General features: G+C 42.6%; 1 protein-coding gene across 1 annotated transcript in view; it reads left to right on the forward strand.

Annotated features, from left to right (window-relative positions):
• LOC126482161 (nephrin-like) overlaps positions 1–20,292 on the forward strand; it is a 668,749-nt gene that overhangs the window by 593,408 nt on the left and 55,049 nt on the right. The window contains exon 12 of the mRNA XM_050106138.1: positions 15,145–15,438. Within this exon, the coding sequence (XP_049962095.1) occupies positions 15,145–15,438 (294 nt within the window). The remainder of the gene's footprint in view (positions 1–15,144; positions 15,439–20,292) is intronic.

Consider the following 20,292-nt stretch of genomic DNA (forward strand, 5'->3'; position numbering starts at 1 on the left):
TAGCCAGGCTTCATACATGAGCAGATAAGAATTTATCTCACGTAAGATGCTGTTTGCATTCAGACAAGTTCACTGTGTTCACAGTCTAACTGGAATTTATTACCTGAGATCGGGTTCTGGGCCACCAATATACAACTATTACCGCAGTTACGACCAGAAACATCTATGTCTGTATAGGAAATCAATTTAAAACTAAATTGTTAAGGCTTTCGTGGCCACTTGTTGTCAAACTGCCTATTGGCTTCTGTCTCGGGTTCTTCGGCCGACGTTCATCTAATGATTTTTCTGACGTTTCGCCAGCACGAGTGGCTGGCATTGTCAAAGCTTCACCCTCCATTGCCGGTGGTGAACTGGAGCCGAGCTCACGGCCGCAGACCATATGTACCTGGCGCGCCAACGTCCAAGGGCTTCTCCGCGGTCATTTCCGGTGCGGTTCTCCTCTTGCTACCTGCGACGGTCGTTCGCTGCAGTACGGGCAGCCAGGATCCGTTTACCTTAAGGCTTTCCTCTTTCTTGTTGAAACTGTTAGCATGTTTTTGGATTTCTACAGCTTCTCTGAACAAGCGCGTGTGATAGTGCTTCTCTACAGCCAGAACTTCCGTGTCGGCGAATTTTAATACGTGGTCGGTCTCATTCAGTGCATGCTCTGCCACGGCCGATTTCTCCACCTGCCCCAACTTGCAATGTCGCTTATTCTCTTTGATCCTGGTGTTAATTGATCGTCCAGTCATTCCGACATAAACTTTTCCGCATGTGCATGGTATACGGTATATTCCCGACATTCCAAGTGGGTCTCCTTTCACTTTCGCCGATCTAAGACACTCTTTGATCTTCCTTGTCGGTTTGAAAATCGTCTTTACGCCGTGTTAGCGCAATATACGGCCGATTCTGTCTGTCACTCTGGGAATGTATGGCAGAAAGGCCGTACAGGACATTTCTTTCTCTGGTTCCTTACATCGCCGAGTGTTTGGCTCTGTTACATTTCTAATGTAATTTGTGGAGTACCCATTGCTCCGCAGAACAGTTTCCCGGTGTTGCATTTCTCGTTTGAGGTGTTGAGGCTGACATATTCGTCCTGCTCTCGTTACGAGCGTACTAATGATGCCTCTTTTCTGGCTCGGGTGGTGGTTTGACAGATTGTGCAGGTATCGGTCCGTGTGTGTCGGTTTCCGATACACGCTGTGTCCCAGGTTTTCGCCGTCCCTTGTGACCAGCACATCTAGAAATGGCAGTTTATTGTCCATTTCTACTTCCATGGTAAATGTTATGTTGGCATCAAAAAGCTCTTCCATGCATGTCTCACCACGAGCTATTTCACGTGGAATGGCGATTTCTACGAACAGCTGGAAGGTGTCGCCATGGGTAGTCCTCTCAGTCCAGTGGTGGCCGACTTCTTCATGGAACAATTCGAAGTACAGGCACTGGACCCGGCGACTTGCAAACCTAAGGTGTGGTACAGGTACGTCGATGATACTTTCGTGGTGTGGAGCCATGGTGAAGAACAGCTCGGTGAATTCCTGAGACACTTGAACAGCCTCCATGCCAACATAACTTTTACAATGGAAGTAGAAATGGACAATAAACTGCCATACTGCCATTTCTAGATGTGCTGGTCACAAGGGACGGCGAAAACCTGGGACACAGCGTGTATCGGAAACCGACACACACGGACCGATACCTGCACAATCTGTCAAACCACCACCCGAGCCAGAAAAGAGGCATCATTAGTACGCTCGTAACGAGAGCAGGACGAATATGTCAGCCTCAACACCTCAAACGAGAAATGCAACACCTGGAAACTGTTCTGCGGAGCAATGGGTACTCCACAAATTACATTAGAAGTGTAACAGAGCCAAACACTCGGGGATGTAAGGAACCAGAAAAAGAAATGTTGGGTACGGCCTTTCTGCCATACATTCCCAGAGTGACGGACAGAATCGGCCGTATATTGCACTAACACGGCGTAAAGACGATTTTCAAACCGACAAGGAAGATCAAAGAGTGTCTTAGATCGGCGAAGGAGAAATGAGACCCACCTGCAATGTCGGGAATATACCGTATACCATGCACATGCGGAAAAGTTTATGTCGGAATGACTGCACGATCAATTAACACCAGGATCAAAGAGCATAAGCGACATTGCAGGTTGGGGCAGGTGGAGAAATCGGCCGTGGCAGAGCATGCACTGAATGAGACCGACCACGTAATAAAATTCGCCGACACGGAAGTTCTGGCTGTAGAGAAGCACTATCACACGCGCTTGTTCAGAGAAGCTGTAGAAACCCAAAAACACGCGAACAGTTTCAACAAGAAAGAGGAAAGCCTTAAGGTAAACGGATCCTGGCTGCCCGTACTGCAGCGAACGACCGTCGCAGGTAGCAAGAGGAGAACCGCACCGGAAATGACCGCGGAGAAGCCCTCGGACGTTGGCGCACCAGGTACATATAGTCTGCTGCCGCGAGCTCGCCTCCAGTTCACCACCGGCAATGGAGGGTGAAGCTTTGACAATGCCAGCCACTCGTGCTGGCGAAACGTCAGAAAAATCATTAGATGAACGTCGGCCGAAGAACCCGAGACAGAAGCCAATAGGCAGTTTGTCAATTTAAAACTGTCACTGCAATATTGCACTAAGATGGCGGCTAAGATAAGACAGTCACTTATCGAATCTGCTTCAGGCCCTGTTTTAGTACTAACAAATAATGTATTTTAAATTTTTTTGCACCATCACTATATGCATTAACGTTTGAAAATATTTCTCAATGTTAATCGCTTATTATTCAGCATTTACCAATAAACGGCGCTGTAGATCAGTAGAGCTAGTGGCTGCGCTCTTTTATAGGGGAGCAGAAAACTTAAAATTTATATAGGACGTGAATTACAACGAAATGAAACTTCAAAGAAAGAAGATTCGTTTCTGTGACACATAAAGTCTATTTTTTAAATATTAAGGTAGCAACATAACTCAGTTTTTTTACAGATTTCTGTGTTACGAGATATCAATTACATACTATCGGTACAACAGTTCGAACAAAAAGAACAAGGATTTTTCTAGAAGAACCATAAGTAACAAAGGATTGATATTTTCTTAATCTTTCTCCACGGGTATCGTCTGAGATATAATTATTTCAAAATATTAAATTATGTCATTGATAATAATTATCTTTTATTTTACTAACGATGCAGTCCTTTTTATTCATGAGAATATGATTAATGTTACTAACATTCCTCGCACAATGCTGTCGTTAATATTATTCTGAATAAAATATAGACGTGGCTATTACAGTTTATTACATAAATAAAAGGGCGAACTAGTTTTATTTCGTAATTCATTGTTTATACATTATTGGTTATTAGCTCTAATAAGGTGAAACCGAAAAACATAAATGTTAATAGTAAAAATAAAACATAAATGTCCCAGTTAATATACGCCAACATATTTTTCTAGGGAAAGGTACCTTCGATGATGTTTGTACTACAGATCTGGCCGAAGAAAGTAGTTTCCTTTATAAATTCCTCATTTTCTTTATGTCGATGTTTTATACAGTTGATATTTTCGCCTAGGAATCACAACACTATTTCATATAAACTGATAATAAGAAAAAACGCTGAATGAAGCTCTACCGGAAAATATAAAGCTTTTTATCTTAGGACCAAAGATGAAAACTAATACCTGAGGCCTACAGACTTCCTATGTTGCATCGTCGTTGTATTATATTGTTCCTTTCTCTTCTGTCGTGTAGCTGACACTCACATCTCGTGCGAATTCAGTGTTTCAATGGTTCCGATGGCAGCGGAGCAAATAAGGTGTGGGAAGGGCACGATATTCTTCCTCTTCTCCGGTCCCCCAGGGCTCTCCTCTCAATTCATGGCATGTATCCTGCAGGAGTAGCTGGCGTAATCCCTAAGGACACCTTTACGCCTTTCGAAAGACAACGAAAGGAGGTAGGCTATCATTGCTCTGAAACATTCACTCCTTCCTGCTCCGAGGGGACCTCCCATCACTGTTTCGAGCCGTGTGACGTCACGTCACGTGTTACGTAGAATGTACTTCATTCTGAGCTGTGAAACGGCTTTTGGTCTACCTGGGGTTATACTACAATACATTGTCATGGCTCGAGTAACAAATGAAACCGTATTGTAGTATTCAAACTAATCGCCTTATAAGCGGTATGCGTTTACTTCCCCGAGATGATATGAATACATCACGCAGACATTGTCCGTAATATGTTTTAGCATTCTTCAGGTAATGGAGTTATTTCTCCTCCTGATGGAAATTGATTATTAACACAGCACTGCTAATTTTGATATTTGTAAAAGGCTGAATATGGAAGACGAACTATTGGCGCAACGGCAGCAGCAACTGTAGTATCAACAATTATAACAACGATAAATTGGTCGAAATTTAGGTAACTTGCAAGGGAGTAAACAGTTCAACAGTTTAATATACTCTTCAACTCTTCAAATTCATATATAAGGTTGAACAGTAGACAGCTTGCTTTAAGTTGCACTAATATTTGTTTGGTACGAACCAGGCTTCAGGCCATCTTAAGATAAAACAATTTTTGTTGACTCTGAAGAACTATTTTTAGACTTTTCTGTTCAGTTATGGGTATGAATAGTAGTATCTCAGATTGTTACAGAAATGATCTGTCGAAGAAGGATTATCACCATCACGCATGATGGTGTTTGGTTTGTGGGGCGGTCAATTGCGCGGTCATCAGCACCCGTACAAAGTCCCATTTGTTACACAATCCAATCTTACGACGGTCCAATCTAGCCACCGGTACGAATGATGATGTCGACCATGATGATGATGATGAGCACAACACAAACACACAGTCCCCGGGCAGAGAGAGTCCCCAGTCCCACAGGAAATCGAACCCGGGAGCACATTCTCCAGAGGCAGCAACGCAATTCCCTAGACCACGAGCTGCGGACTGCAGTATTTTTGAGCCGTCCTCGAATTTGGAAGTGTGGACTTCATTACAAAATTCTATCACGTTTCTAGCAAAGACTATCTGCAATCCTACGACATTTCAGACTTAGGATTGTCAGTTGGAATGGGAAGTACTGGAGTATTTTACAGTTTATATCTGTTAAGCGCCTATGAGAAATGTTAATTTGTTGTTGTTTGATAGTTTTTGTTGGTATCCAAAAGGATTTTTGAGTCAGTTTTGTCTACTTTTCTATTTCAGATCTGTAATTTACAATGACAACCTAACTTTCTTGGTAGGCCAATATGACAAAAATATATGTTGCGAATAACTCGTGGAATAACCAGGAATTAATCATTCGTTGACTATAAATTCTGATATTCTACTCATACTAATAATATAGATACACAAATATAACATGTGGTAGTGAAATATGCTTACTATTTCATTATCAAAACCACTGAGGGAATAGCTACCCGTGGTTTAAGATACTATAAGTTTTGTGCAGTTGCTGTGAAATGTAATTCACGAACTGCTTCCTGTAATATTCATTGCCGCATTTATCTACAACCTCAGAAAATTCAAACACAACCCATCATTTCTCAGTACTTCAGTACACCACTTCTTTCCACGTTTATTCTTCTGGGCAGTTCCCATAATATTCAATTTACTCTTCCCCTTCATTGGATTGTGATCCATATATATATAAACCTTAAAATCCAATAACTGATTTCCGAATCTCTGTCTGACAATGCTGTAAGCTGGCTGGAATCTTCACATGTCTCGTTTTTCACGTATATCTCTTTCTCTTGTGATTTTTGGACGGTGTATTACTGGCTAAAATTCAGAACTGAGTTAACTTTTCTCTTCTGTTATTCCTACTACCTAGTACATATTCTGAGGTAACTCTAGCTTCTATTCCTTCCCCTACACGCACTTTTTAGTAGCACATGATTATTAGATAATTATTTTATTGTGCGTATTACATTAACTATCTAGTGCCCCCGTATACTTTCTCTATCTATTGATCTTATGCCTGTGGAGACAACGTGTATGCCCGAACTATTGATGTTGACGTTTTATAAATTCCACTGAGAACTGGCCTATCACTATAATGCACACATTAACACATTATCTGCCCGGCCTGCCTAATCATAACGAATCGAACTCGCAGTATACTATTTTATCCTGATGTTGTATTACTCGAAAATCGACAGGCTTGAGATCCTTTTCTTCTTCCCATTTGACTTCACTGACAATCATCATATCAGGACTGGGTCGAAGCATTTCACTTTTTAGTTTTCTTTAGCATCCTAGCAGTTTCATACTTCTGACATTCCACGCCCATTGCCTTAGCTCGTTACCTTCTCGTTACTTATTCAATCTGCATCTCACAGTTACTTTCCCCTTCGCAGTGCCCTCGCAGAGATTTGGAATCTTTGCCCAGTTTGACAAGGTCGCTGTCAGAACAAGGGTTACGTCTTCTAGCGGAAGTCTTCGTTCACCATTGCTAACGATTTTTTTTTAGAACATAAGCAGTGGCTGGATTAGACCGAAGAGGCAGGAAGTTTTGGTTACCAGTGAAGGGTGAAATTCCTAGGACACTGACGGCTTTTTGATATATACACAATTTCAACCCGTTTTCACTCGTAATCACTTTGGCACACGTGGATAGCAACGTGGCACTCTAGGAGTTTAATGAGGTTCAGAAATGGTCATAAATGAGACGATCGCCTAGCTGATATGCTCTTATGACGCTCCCTAATGGAAGCACTATCGACAAGATTTTCAAAATGCATGAGCTCACTGCGTCAGCTTTGTCAACGATTTGCGACGAATAGCAGGAGGAAAATCTCGACGGATATTGTAGAGGCGTCTATGAAATTACTGCACGTAATACGTTAAACAGAAAGTAATAAAAATGTCGTGATCATGTAGCTTAACGCACAGCGCTCTACTTGCGAGAGCCGGAGGTGAGACAGGCACAGACGAAACTCTCACGGCGAATATCTATTCTGGCATTCCGCTAGGAATCCTACCGTACGAGCATGAGAGTAATCCATGTACCACTGTCTTTTCCCCCATCCCTGTCCCACTCATGCGGACGCTACGCGAAAAGGACAGTTGGTAAGTTTCCGTGTAAGCTCCAATCTTTCCCATTCTACATTCCTGATCAATTCTTGACTTACATATAGGTCGACGCAATCTATTGGTTTACTGTTAAACGGATGTAAGCTTTCGAATAGACAACGACGCTCTGCCGACCAGGGTGGCCGAGCGGTTCTAGGCGCTACAGTCTGGAACCGCCCTACGGTCGCTGGTTCAAATCCTGCTTCGGGCATGGATGTGTGTGATGTCCTTAGGTTAGTTAGGTTTAAGTAGTTCTAAGTTCTAGAGGACTGATGACCTCAGAAGTTAAGTCCCATAATGCTCAGAGCCATTTGAACCATTTTGAACGGCGCTCTTGTAGCGTGTGGCAATGGGCCTCTTTGAGATGCTGTGTGACGTTTTTCCCCTTACTCCAACTCATTTCTTCTGACAGATTAATGTAATCTGGCAAATGTCCGAGACTGAGGAGCAGTACCCCAGAAATGGTCGAACAACGGTTTTGTAAGCTATCTCTTCCGTGGAAAGACCACATTTGCATTCTTCCAATAAATCTCAGTCTGGCATCTGACTTTCCTGCGATTAGTTATCTGTCGTAGATCTACTTCAAATTTCAGATTGTGACTAAGCTATCACTCTACGGATATATGAAAGCTCAATCGCAAATAAAGAGATGATAATGGTTGCTTGCCATCTGAAACTTGTGATGAACAAATTGTAATGTGCAGTGGGAGATTATGTACTACACAATGTATTCAGATGTACTACATAATGTATTCAGACTACTGGCTATTGCTCCGTGCGACCATGGCGAACATCTCCAATAAAACTAATAGCTCACTGAGCTGAGTGATGTATTTGCATCTGCTGAAGCATGAGAACATTGTTTGTTCGATACTTAATAAAACATTATGTTTCGCAGGGCCAAGGATGGGAGGTGTTCTACCATGGCAGGAAAGACGTTAGGCTCTGGATGACTAAATTTACTGTTTTACAACTATTCATGCACAACAACTTACATTTGTTTTAGTTTACGATCAACTGCCAATCTTCACACTAAGTATTACGCTAGTTTTGTAGCTTTGAGGCATTCTGTGCACACAGTCATCGTTATGAAACTTAGAACCTTCTTTGGCTCATTTATATATTTTTCCAAATAATAGTAGTTATTTAGACACGATAAAATAAAACTGCCTGGAAAAATATTTCATGCGCCTCAAAACAGCAAACCCCATTTACATCACATGCCCTGAGTGTGGATGGGTTGCCTATCTTGATGTACATAAAATGTTTTCTTGGCCAATTATATTTTGCCCAACCTTTACAACAGTTCGTTGGGGATCAGAATTATTTTGTCCGAAGCTTTCCATCCATTAGGAATGACAGGCTTTTTGTTCTATCTCCAACGAACTATTACACAATTTAAAAGCTGAATTAACTTGGTGTGTGTTAGTGAACCTAAGCGCTGGAATGTACGTCCTTCTGTTTTACTCCACGCCTTCCAGGCTAGAATATTAGTATCAGGAAATGCTTCAAGACCATCGTAGTCTGCATGGTTCACCCATACAACAGCCAAGGTCAGCTCCACTGTACTGCCTCCAAACACAGCTGAAACATCACACGTGAACTGCATTCTAAGTCCACGAAAGACAATGGCACCACCAATAAGCTGCTTCTTATTAAATTGCCCAGTGAGGTCAATGTTTATTGATCTCAGTGACCTATACACATGCACGAAATGCCGCAAACGTCTAGGTACTGCATAGGCACGTTAACACACTGTGATGAAGAGAGCAAATTGTGTGTCGAATCCTATACAGAAGATTTTTCGCTGCCAGAAAGTTCCCAATAAACGTGGTAATGTGCTGACGTTGGTGTGGGTGCATAACAGTAAAGTCCTTAGCACCCATACCAAGAATATGTGAAGTAAGTGTGGATGCACACACTCAAGGAAACGAGAAAATCACATAGTTAGTCACACCATAAAATGACAGTAAAGAAGAAAGAGCAGTGCAAAAAATTAAAATAATATTTTATTAAGTAGTGGCTGGATGATCGATGGAATGCAAAGGACGAGACACCCTGCAATACAATGACACGAAACTCAACCACAATTTCACTCAAAGCCACCGTGGGCACGACACATGATAGGAACGTCGTCACACCCTCTCTTACCTACATTTCACTATTTCTGTGAATGCTCCAAGGCGCAAAGTTTCCAAATCACACACTTTTCTTACGTTTTATTCTTTATGATTGGAGCCATACTTCTCTGTGTGTTCTGATGCGGCCCTCCATCAATTTCTCTCCTGCGCAAACCTCTTCATGTCAGTGTAGCACTTATAACCTACATCCTCAGTTATTTGCTGGATGTATTCCAATCTTTGTATTCCTCTACAACTTTCACCCCCTGAAGCTTCTTCTAGTCCCATGGAAGCTATTCCATGATGTCTTAACGGATCTCCTATCATCCTGCCACTTCTTCTTGTCAGTGTATCCATATATTTCTTTCCTAGCCGATTCTCCGAAGAACCTCCTCATTTCTTACCATATCAGTTCACCTAATTGTCAACATTTTTCTATAATACAACGTCTCAAATGATTCGATTCTCTTCTTTCCTGATTTTCCCACTGTCCATGTCTCACTACTCCAAAGGTATATTCTCAAAATTTTCTTCCTCAGATTAAGTCCTAGGTTTGATCTTAGTAGACATCTCTTATCCAGTAACGCCCTTTTTGCCAGTGCTAGACAGTTTTTTGCGTCCTCCTTGCTCTGGCCGTTACGGGTTATTTTGCTGCCTAGTTAGAAGAATTCCTTAACTTCATCCACTTCGTGATCACCAAGTATGATGTTAAGTTTCTCTCTTTTCGCGTTTCTGCTACTTCTCATTACTTCGATTTACTGTCAATCCATATATTCTACTGACTAGACTATTCATAACATTCAGCAGATCCTGTAGTTTTTCTTCACTTTCAGATAGGAATGTCATAAGCGAATCTTATCATTGATATCCTTTCACCTTCAATTTACTTCCACTCTTGAGTTTTCTTTCGTTTCCTTCATTGCTTCCTTGAAGCACAAATCGTACAGTAGACGCGTGGGACTACATCCCTGTCTTCACCCTTTTTAATACGAGCAATTAGTTCTACGTCTCCCACTCTCATTTTCCCTCTCGATTCTTATGCATATTGTGTACCCTATGTTTCTCAGAATTTGGATCATCCTGCACTATTTGACATTTCCGGACACATTTCCATATCGAGAGATCCTGTGAACGTGTCTTGATTTTTCATTAATTTTGTTTCCCTGATCAGAATTGCCTCTCTGGTGCCTTTAGCTTCCCTAAAGGCAAACTGATCGTCATCGAACAAATCCTCATTTTTTCCATTCTCCTCTTTACTCTTCTTGTCAGCAAGATTGTTGAATGACGCTTTAAGCCGGTTGTCCATTAATTCTCTCACTTGCTGACTACTGCACTCGGAATCGTGTGAATGACGTTTTTCCGGATGTCAGATGGTACATCGTCAGACTCATACAATCTACACACCAACATGAATAATCGTCTTGTTGCCACGTCCTCCAGCGATTTTATAAATTCTGATTGAACGTTAACCATCCCTTCTTTCTTATTTCATCTTAAGTATTCCAAGGCTCTTTTGAATTCTGATTCTAATACTGGATTCTCTATCCCTCATATATCGATTCGTGTTTCTTCTTCTGTTACATCAAAGGAAACTTTAGCCCCAAAGAGGCCTTCAACGTATTTTTTCCGTCTATCCGCTCTCTCCTCTGGATTTAACACTGGAATTCCCGTTTTACTCTTAATGTTACCACACGCACTTTTAATTTCACCGAAGGTAGCGTAGGAAAACATTTGACATACACCGTCACCCAGAATCGACATTAAAAGGCCTTAGTGATTGCATAAAGGGCTTCGATGAAACTACCCCTTTCCTTGGATTGATTATTCTCACACGTATCGTGGTCGAAATCGACAGTCCGCAATGTTACGAGCCACAGAACGACATTCTTGGCACCCTTTGATACCAATAAAAACACTCCCCCCAATCCAATAATTCATAGCTTGTCTAAGGAGATCGTGAGACAGCACACCCACTGAATGTTATCGCACCACGTTTGAGTGCAGTGCAATGACAGCAATTTTTCCTGCGGCATACAGGGTGGCACCACTAGGGACCACTCACAGCTTCTAGACGAAAACTAAACTCGGTCCACTTCAGCAAAGGGTGCTTATTCATTCTCAGCCCTCCTGCTTCACGCCTTACTGTGGCGTGATCATAGAGGTGTGTGACATTCACACAAGCATGAATAAAATGGCAAATATACCCAATTTTGGCTACGCCCTCGGCGCCACCTATATGGTATTGTTGAGCAGAACCTGTGACGAAAGTGGTAAGCGTCTGCAGGCTACAGTGCTGCTCTTGGCCTGCTAGTGAGCACGTAGAATTGAGGGGGTGTCAAGGAGTTGCCTCTCTTCAAGCGCCTAGGACTCTGTCAGGTTTTGCCTATGTACAGGTGGATTTTTAAAGTGTTCAACAAAGGTGGGTAGATGGTACCTATATTTGCGACTGCAATCTAATCATAATACATAGTACACTCCTCCCGCCATAGCAGAAGCTATATGCTAGGTGACTGTGCCCTGTTCAAAGATGGGTCTGGTTCACCTGATAGTTGGCTTCACCAACCACAACTTACTGTCATTCACTGCCTGCCATCTGTGATGGGACCGTTGCGTAGCTCTGTAACACAACAGTGAAATGACACCCTACAGCGGAATGTCACATGTTCTCAGCAGTCGCCCCATTAGAACACATTTCAGCATTTAACCACAGTTTCTCAGCAGTATGGGTCTACTGTTGAGGTCACCTAGACAATAAAAAAGAAAGTGATCCATCACCTAAATATACCGCCGTCCTGCTAGTGTTAATGTTTCTGTGCTAATCGGAAATTCACCTCTGACGTTATATGTAAACATAAACACAGTTATCATGAGCTCTACTTACGGGTGTCGTAATCTGTGACTTCTAAGTCAAAGGAACCGCGGACAGAGTGCTCCAGAAGCGAATTCGGCGTTCTACGTGGCTACAAGCCGTCAAGTATCGCATCATATTGGTAGGAGGTGACGGCACTATAGGAACATTCATTCCTGAAGACCTCGGTGAGCACCACATAACACAGCGCTACAATGTGAACTGCGTTACAGATGGGCAAGAAATCACGCAGAGTGGATACTCTAGGATTAGCGTCATCCATTGTTCACGGACTAAATTCGGGTCTGTTTGTACCCTAATACCCTGATAATCGGAGACAAAACGTCTGGAGGCCAACCAGTAACAGCGGACACCTCCAACACAGCGTCACACATGTCCAAGAAGGTTGTTGTAGACTGATGTTCTGGGATGGCGTTACATGGGTCCACAGTACATGTCGCTCTTGTTGATGGAAATCCCACTTCCTTACAATGCAAGGACGAGATTCTGCAAACATATCGCCAACATGATGGGTGATGACCAGCGCCTTCATCGGGCTATTCACACGAACACGTCCTTTCAGCAAGCTATGAATGGAGTGGATTGCGTGTTCTCTGACATGATCCCAGTCGAGCATGTGTTGGATCGATTGAAACTTTATGCGAGTTACACAGAATCGCCATTGAATAGTGCGGCAATTTGAACCAGGTTTGAGTTGATGATTTCATCGATGGTATGCCCCAACTGATTAGAAGTGCATCCTAACAAAGGGGTCGTCTCAGCAGCCATCTGAAACAAACGATTTTGTGGTTACAAAATGTCTTTTGTGGTTGGACACATTGCAAAGGAATAAATACGCATGCCTCAGAGCGAGTTTTGGTTTTATGTGCATTACATTTCTATTTAAAGCGGTGACGATGCTGTGTGTATTTCACGCCACTGCTTGGAAACGCGAGTGACGGTCGCATACTTCCAAACTGCTAGCAATTATCCCGCCTTATAGTACGTCTTTCTTTGACATTGTCCATGGCGAGATACGCAGTCTGTTTATTTAAAACACCTGTGGATAAAAAGCCTACATAGAGGTCGCTAATTTTCTTTATTGATTATCGGTTTCAACTCACTCACGATCCACCTTCAGATCAATCTAAAATTTCGTTCAGTGTATGATACTCATCACACATGATCATATTCGTAGAGCTAAGACGACCTAAAATTGAAAAAAACGTAAGTGAATATTTAAATTGATAATGTTAATCACTAATCACATATACGAACGACGGTGCAACTAACATTGCCGGCGATCGTTTGTATGCATGTGTTGCATTATGGACACTGTAACAATAATCGATTAGTGATGAATGTTGTCAATTTGCATAGGTTTATTTTTCTTTCATTTTTATTTGTTTTCCACAACTTTGTGCATGTGCGTATTAGTGACAATTTGAGGCTATTCTCTCTCAGTATACTATATAAACTCTCGAGTGACATTGCAGGAATTATACAAATTTAGTTTGGTTTGACTCTACTAGTTGGTTTGCTATGCATTCACGTGCAAACGCGGTAATCTGTAATCACTGCCTCGCTATTACATGAGAGAAGTTAGCTGTCACTGCAGTGGATGACAGTTTTTGGCTTCTTAGACCTGTTGTTGGCCGGTACATTATTCTAAATTTTGACCATCAGACGGCCTTAGCAGTCCACTCGCTAACGTCACGGGTTCACGGCAGCTCTCGCCGGCATTTGAGCTGAGCTATTGGTTGTGTTTCGTACTGGTCTGATGGGTGTCTATGAAACATGGGTGAGATGCAAATATTACTCAGAGGGTTATATTATTTCCTGGACATAACCGCAGGTGCGCAGTCTCTGTGACTCTTTTTTTGTCGTTTTAATGTTCGAATGATCGTCTATCTTCATACGGATCTATATGGGGCGCGCCGCTAAAGCCTGGACCTTTGTAAATTTTGTAATGAGGCATTTGAGTCGCAGAGCCATTAATTCTTTATATTGTTATTCCATTTAACGGTGATTTCCGCTCTCCTTTTATGCAGGTCCTCCTCTCCAAGACGCTTGCTGCCGGACCTAGCATTGAAGAGGCTGTTCTCTTGTGTGTCATGTACCAGGGTTACATTAATTTAACATACTTTAACCTGTTCTAAACTTAGTTATGCAATATTCGTGAACCCACATTTTAATGTACGTATAGGGTTTTTTCGAAGAATTTCTGTTGCTTCTCTCCAGCTTTGGTTATCTTAACCATGTAGATAGGTATTGATGATGAGGCCCCATACTCCGAGGAGCGTAGGGGACGATGTAGGAGACCTGCACCGACGTACTAGGCAAGGTCCTGGCGGAGGTGATTAGCCATTGTCTTCCTCCGACCGTAATGGAAATGAATGATGATGATGAAGACGACACAACAACACCCAGTCACCTCGGGGCAGGAAAAATTCTTGACCCCGCCGGGAATCGAACCTGGGACCTCGTGCGCGGGAAGAGAGAATGCTACCGCTAGACCACGAGCTGGGTATTACTGTTAATTAAAACATTTTGCAGATGCGCCTGAAAGGGGGGACATATGACCTGAAACAGGAACATGAATGCATAAATAATTTTTGCAAAGAAATGGCTCTGAGCACTATGCGACTTAACTTCTGCGGTCATCAGTCGCCTAGAACTTAGAACTAATTAAACCTAACTAACTTAAGGACATTACACACATCCATGCCCGAGGCAGGATTCGAACCTGCGACCGTTGCGGTCGCTCGGTTCCAGACTGTAGCGCCTAGAAACGCACGGCCACTCCGGCCGGCTAATTTTTGCAACTCTATCTGATTTGATGATTAACATTGCCGGTTTACATACCCAAATAACTACGGTCTTTCATTTTAGAGCGACTTAGGTCTAATAATACGATGATCATAGTGATTGTCACACACTGAACAACATTAAGCCGAAACGGTAGTCAGTAAAGAAAATTCGCCATCTTTACGTAGGATTTTTATACATACATGTTCCTAATTAACTGACTGCGTAGTTTACAGTATGTTTTGTAGGTGTTACGGTCTGTCGTGACAGAGGACGTTTGCTGAGTGGTGTGTCCGTGTCGCAGACAAGCCGGTGTGCCGGCCCGGGCTGCAGCGCGTGTACGCCGTGGCGCGGCACGAGGTGGCGCGCGTGCAGTGCCGCGTGGACGCCTTCCCGCTGCCCGACGCCTTCCGCTGGTCCTTCAACAACTCGGCGGAGAGCGTCGAGGTGCCGCCGCACCGCTTCAACTCGTCCGCCACCGCCTCCGTGCTGGCCTACACGCCCGTCGCCGAGATGGACTACGGCACCGTGCTCTGCTGGGCCGACAACACGGCGGGCCGCCAGCCGCACCCCTGCGTCTTCCACGTCATACCTGCTGGCAAGTACTCCAGCGAGCGTTTCATTCTACCTACAGGGAGGTCACATCCGTATCATCAGATCGCGTTATCAAGAACATCTCAGGTACTCCCAGAGGCTAGGAAAGTTTCGTACGTTTAGAAAATAATGATAGCAGGTAAATATAAAAATATCCATTTTAGTTAGAACACTGGCTTTCTCTTTTCGCATCACAGTCTAAAAAGGAGTTACTGTCCCACCATACCCAGCAAGCTGGAGCTATGCAAATACACCAAAACTGTCACAGCATAAGCTTGACAAATCATGCATCCAAGTTTCCGGCAACAATAATATATTGAAGAATGGAAAATAAAATCGAGGAGCTTTTAAGTGACGACTAGTGCAATATATGGAAAGGTGCGCGTAATAGAAAAACAGCGCTTATTAATGGAAACATGACATCCATTTTTGTCATAGATCCTCTGACTCATTTTGTGTTACAGTTTCCACTCCATTGCAATACATCTCAGAGTGCCACATACACCCAACGTCGTCTATTATTTGTTGGATGTATTCCTCTCTCTGCTACCCTTACAGTTTTTAACCTCTATAAGCCTCTCTCGTACCACGAAAGTAACTCCGTCATAAAACATGCCTCATTCTTCTTGTCAGTGTTTTCTGCACATTCCTTTCATCGCCGATCCTGCCGGGACCCTCTTTATTTCTTATAAATTCACTTCTAAAACAGATCTCAAACTCTCTCATTATTTCTTTTCTGGTTTTCCCACAGTCTGCGATTGACAACCATACATTAATATGCTCCAGACGTACATTCCTAAGAATTTCTTCGGTAAATTTTGATGAGAATGGTCCCCTTTGTACGTGGTAGTTTGATTTTTGTTCCCTCCTTGATTCGTGTTTCACGTTTTATTTATTTATTTGTATTTTTCAGGACAGCAGATTTTCTTTACTACGTCTACTTCACGATAAAAAAAAGTTGATGTTAATTTTCTTACTTTCTCAGTACTGGTTTTTCTCCTTACTTTCGTCTTTCGTCGCTTCACTCTCAATCCACATTCTGTAATCATTAGACCGACCATTGCACTATCAACGAATCTTAACACTAGTATCCTTTCAACCTGAATTTAAATCCAACTCAGATTTTTTTTGTATCCATTACTGCATTTTCGATGTATGGGTTGAACAAGGAGTGAGCAGTAATGCATCCTTGCCTTACACTCTTTTAGTCCAAGTACTATGCTTTCTCCTTTCATTACGTTTGTTTAATCTTGGTTCTTGCACATACTGTGCAATACCAGTTATTCGCTACATGCTACACAAATTTTTCTGAGAATTCCTAACATCTTGCATCATTTTAAGTTTTATGGCGCGTATTCCGGATTGGCAACTCGTTTGCGCGGTTGTCCATTTTTTGTTTTTTATTTTTATTTATTTTCTATACGCCTTTCGTCCATTATCAAGTGCAGAGACGTAACTGCCTCTCTGCTCCCTTTAACTTTCCCTAATCTAAATTAAATGTCACTAAAGAGCTCTTCGAAATTATGAGACAAATAGGGGAAGACAAGAAATATATAATTTGTACTAGAAGCAAGAGGCCACAATAAGAATGGAAGACCAAGAACGAAGTGCCCTGACTAAGAAGTAGTTAAGACAGGCATTTAGCCTTTTGCCCGTACTATTCAGTATATATATCGGAGAAGCAATGTCGGAAATAAAAGAAAGACTCAAGCGTGGAATTAAAATCTAAGATGAAAGGATATAATGATAAAATTTGCTGATGACATTGCTATCCTCAGTAAAAGCGAAGAAGAATTACAGGAGCTGCTGAATGAAATCAAGAATCTAATGCTTACAGAATGTGGATTGAGAGTAGCAGGATTGAGAGTAACAGTCTAATGAGCCCAGAATACGGACTGAGAGTAAATCGTCGAAGATGGACAGTAATAAGAAGTAGCAGAAATGCGAACAGCGAGAAACTTCAGGTTTGATGTTCACAAAGTAGACGCAGTTAAGGAATTCTTTTACCTAGGCGACAGAATAACCCATAACGGACGAAGTAAGTAGGGCATCAAAAGTATACCAATACTGCAAAAAGAATATTCATGGCCAAGAGAAGTCTACTAGTACCAAACATATGTCTTAAGATGAGGAAGAAATGTCTAACAAACATGGACTGTGGGAAAATTGGGAAAGAAATGGATGGAAGCATATGAGAGATAATGCTGCAGAAAGTGGACTGGTAACGTGAGTAATGAAGAGGTTCTCCCCAGAATTAGTATGGAGTGAATGTGTAGGAAACACTGGCAAGGAGAAGGAACAGGATGGTAGGACATCTGCTAAGACATCAGGGAATCAATCACTTCCGTAGTAATAGAGGGAACTAAAGAGAGTAAAAACTGTAGAGGAAGACAGGGATTGGAATACATCCAGCAAATAATTCTGAAAGTAGATTGGAAGTGCTACTCGGAGATGAAAAGACTGGCACAGGAGAGGAATTCATGGCGCGCCGCAGCAGATCACTCGCAAGACTGATGGCTCACAAGAAAAAAAAAAAAAAAAAAAAAAGAAAGGTCTTCAGTTTTCTTTCCTTTCTTCCGCATATTTTATCTCATCAGTAATTTGACTGCATGGTGGTAGGTTGATTGTGCTATAGTTCTCGCAATTACCTGCCTGTAGTACCTGCAGTATTGTGTGCGTGGTAGTTTTCGGAAAACAAGTTAGATGGGTATGACTCCTAGCCCATAGATTCTACAGTCCAGCATGGTCGCTTAGTTGCAATCCCCCCCCCCCCCCCCCCTCACCCAGAAGGAATGTTTTTCATACCTAAAGCCATATCTAATCGAAAGTCCTCGAAACCTCTGTCAAACTCTGTAATTCGATGCCATATGTCTTCGAAGTTGGCTTTCATTTATTCTTCTATCACGTCAGCAGACGGTCCCTTCCCCTCGTACTGTTTTTCACCTGTCCACTCTGTCCTCTACGTCAAAACGCAGAAATTCTTGTGCTCTCTTAATGCTGAGTTTTACTGTTGTATGCCTCTCTTTTCATGTGTTCATTTGTAGTTCTTTCTTTCGTTGATGAATAGAAGTATTTCTTCCTTTGTGCAAGGGTACTGTGCAGTTACCTTCCTAGAACATATCTACTGGTCCAACTTTTCTGACTATTCTTTTGGTTATGACTAGCAACACTCACGAACTACTAAACTCCCAAGAGATATGATGGCCTACAAAAAGTGTTCGGTAGGCGAAAGTGACTGAGGTTGTTAGAGATATTCAAAAGGAGGATAGTATTGAGAAGCAACAGGAATGATGCGGCTGAAAATCCCAACACTTATATCGGGGACTGTAGTAAATGAGATTTCTTCTGCCTTGGAAGCATGCTATCTCATAAGAAACGAAGAGAGTAGGGCATGCGGAGGAGATTAGAAAAATCAAAGACTGGATAGTTTGCGAAAAGAAGGCCACTATTATCAAGCATACGCCTCCATTAGAGAAGGAATTGTCTGAGGTGCAGCATGATATCGAAGTGAATCTAGCACTGTGCGAACACCGGAAAAGAAGAGAATCAAAGTGTTGGAGATACGATGTTACAGAAGCATACTGAAATATGAATGATGTAGCAGGGTAAGAGTACGATCCCTGAGGAATCGTTGATGAGCGAACCACGTGTAAAACACTCACCGTGTGGACTGAAAGTCAAGACATACGGGTAAACATTAGAGAATAATCTCCACTGTATTAGATGGTTGAGTATAATGCTTAATTTTAGGGAACGACGAACATATACAACTAATGATTTCGACCTTAGGACGTAGATACTGCTCTGAGACTGTCGCAGGAGATAAAATTGTCAGAACACGAATGTAAAAAAGAAAGCAAATGGGTTAGTTGTGTATGATAGATCCGTCTGTGCTGATGGTATCAACAATCGTTTTGTGTTGTGATGCCAGTGTGACTTTTTTCATGAAAGAGATTGGATTTGTGGGGTAACACATTGAAAAGAAAATTGGCAGCTCATGATGCTGTTCGCTGCAGAGACTGAAAACGTTTACAGTAAGATACACTACTAGCCATTCAAATTGCTACACCATGAAGATGACGTGCTACAGACGCGAAATTTAACCGACAAGATGAAGATGCTGCGATATACAAATGATTAGCTTTACAGAGCATTCACACAAGTTGGCGCCGATGGCGTGCTGACATGAAGAAAGTTTCCAGCCGATTTCTCATACACAATCAGCAGTTGACCGGCGTTGCCTGGTGAAACGTTGTTGTGTTGCCTCGTGTAAGGAGGATAAATGCGTACCATCACGTTTCGGACTTTGATACATGTTGGATTGTAGCCTATCGCGATTGTAGTTTATCGCATCGTGACATTGCCGCTCGCGTTGGTAGAGATCCAGGAATCTATGGGTTCTGGAGGGTAACACGGAACGCCGTGCTGGATCTCAACGGCCTCGTATCACTAGCAGTCGAGATGACAGTCATGTTATCCACATGGCTGTAACGGATCGTTCAGCCACGTCTCGATCCCTGAATTAACAGAAAGGGATGTTTGCAAGACAACAACCATCTGCACGAACAGTTCGAAGACGTTCGCAGCGGCATGGACTATCAGCTCGGAGACCATGGCTGCGGCTACCCTTGACGCTGCATCACAGACAGGAGCGCCTGCGATGGTGTACTCAACGACGAACCTGGGTCATTTTTTCGGATGAATCCAGGTTCTGTTTACAGCATCATGATGGTCGCATTCGTATTTGGCGACATCGCGGTGAACGCACATTGGAAGCGTGTATACGTCATCGCCCGGCGTGATGGTATGGGGTACCATTGGTTACACGTCTCGGTCACCTCTTGTTCGCATTGACGGC

Source organism: Schistocerca serialis, chromosome 5 (assembly GCF_023864345.2).
Source record: "Schistocerca serialis cubense isolate TAMUIC-IGC-003099 chromosome 5, iqSchSeri2.2, whole genome shotgun sequence".
Taxonomy (NCBI): domain Eukaryota; kingdom Metazoa; phylum Arthropoda; class Insecta; order Orthoptera; family Acrididae; genus Schistocerca; species Schistocerca serialis.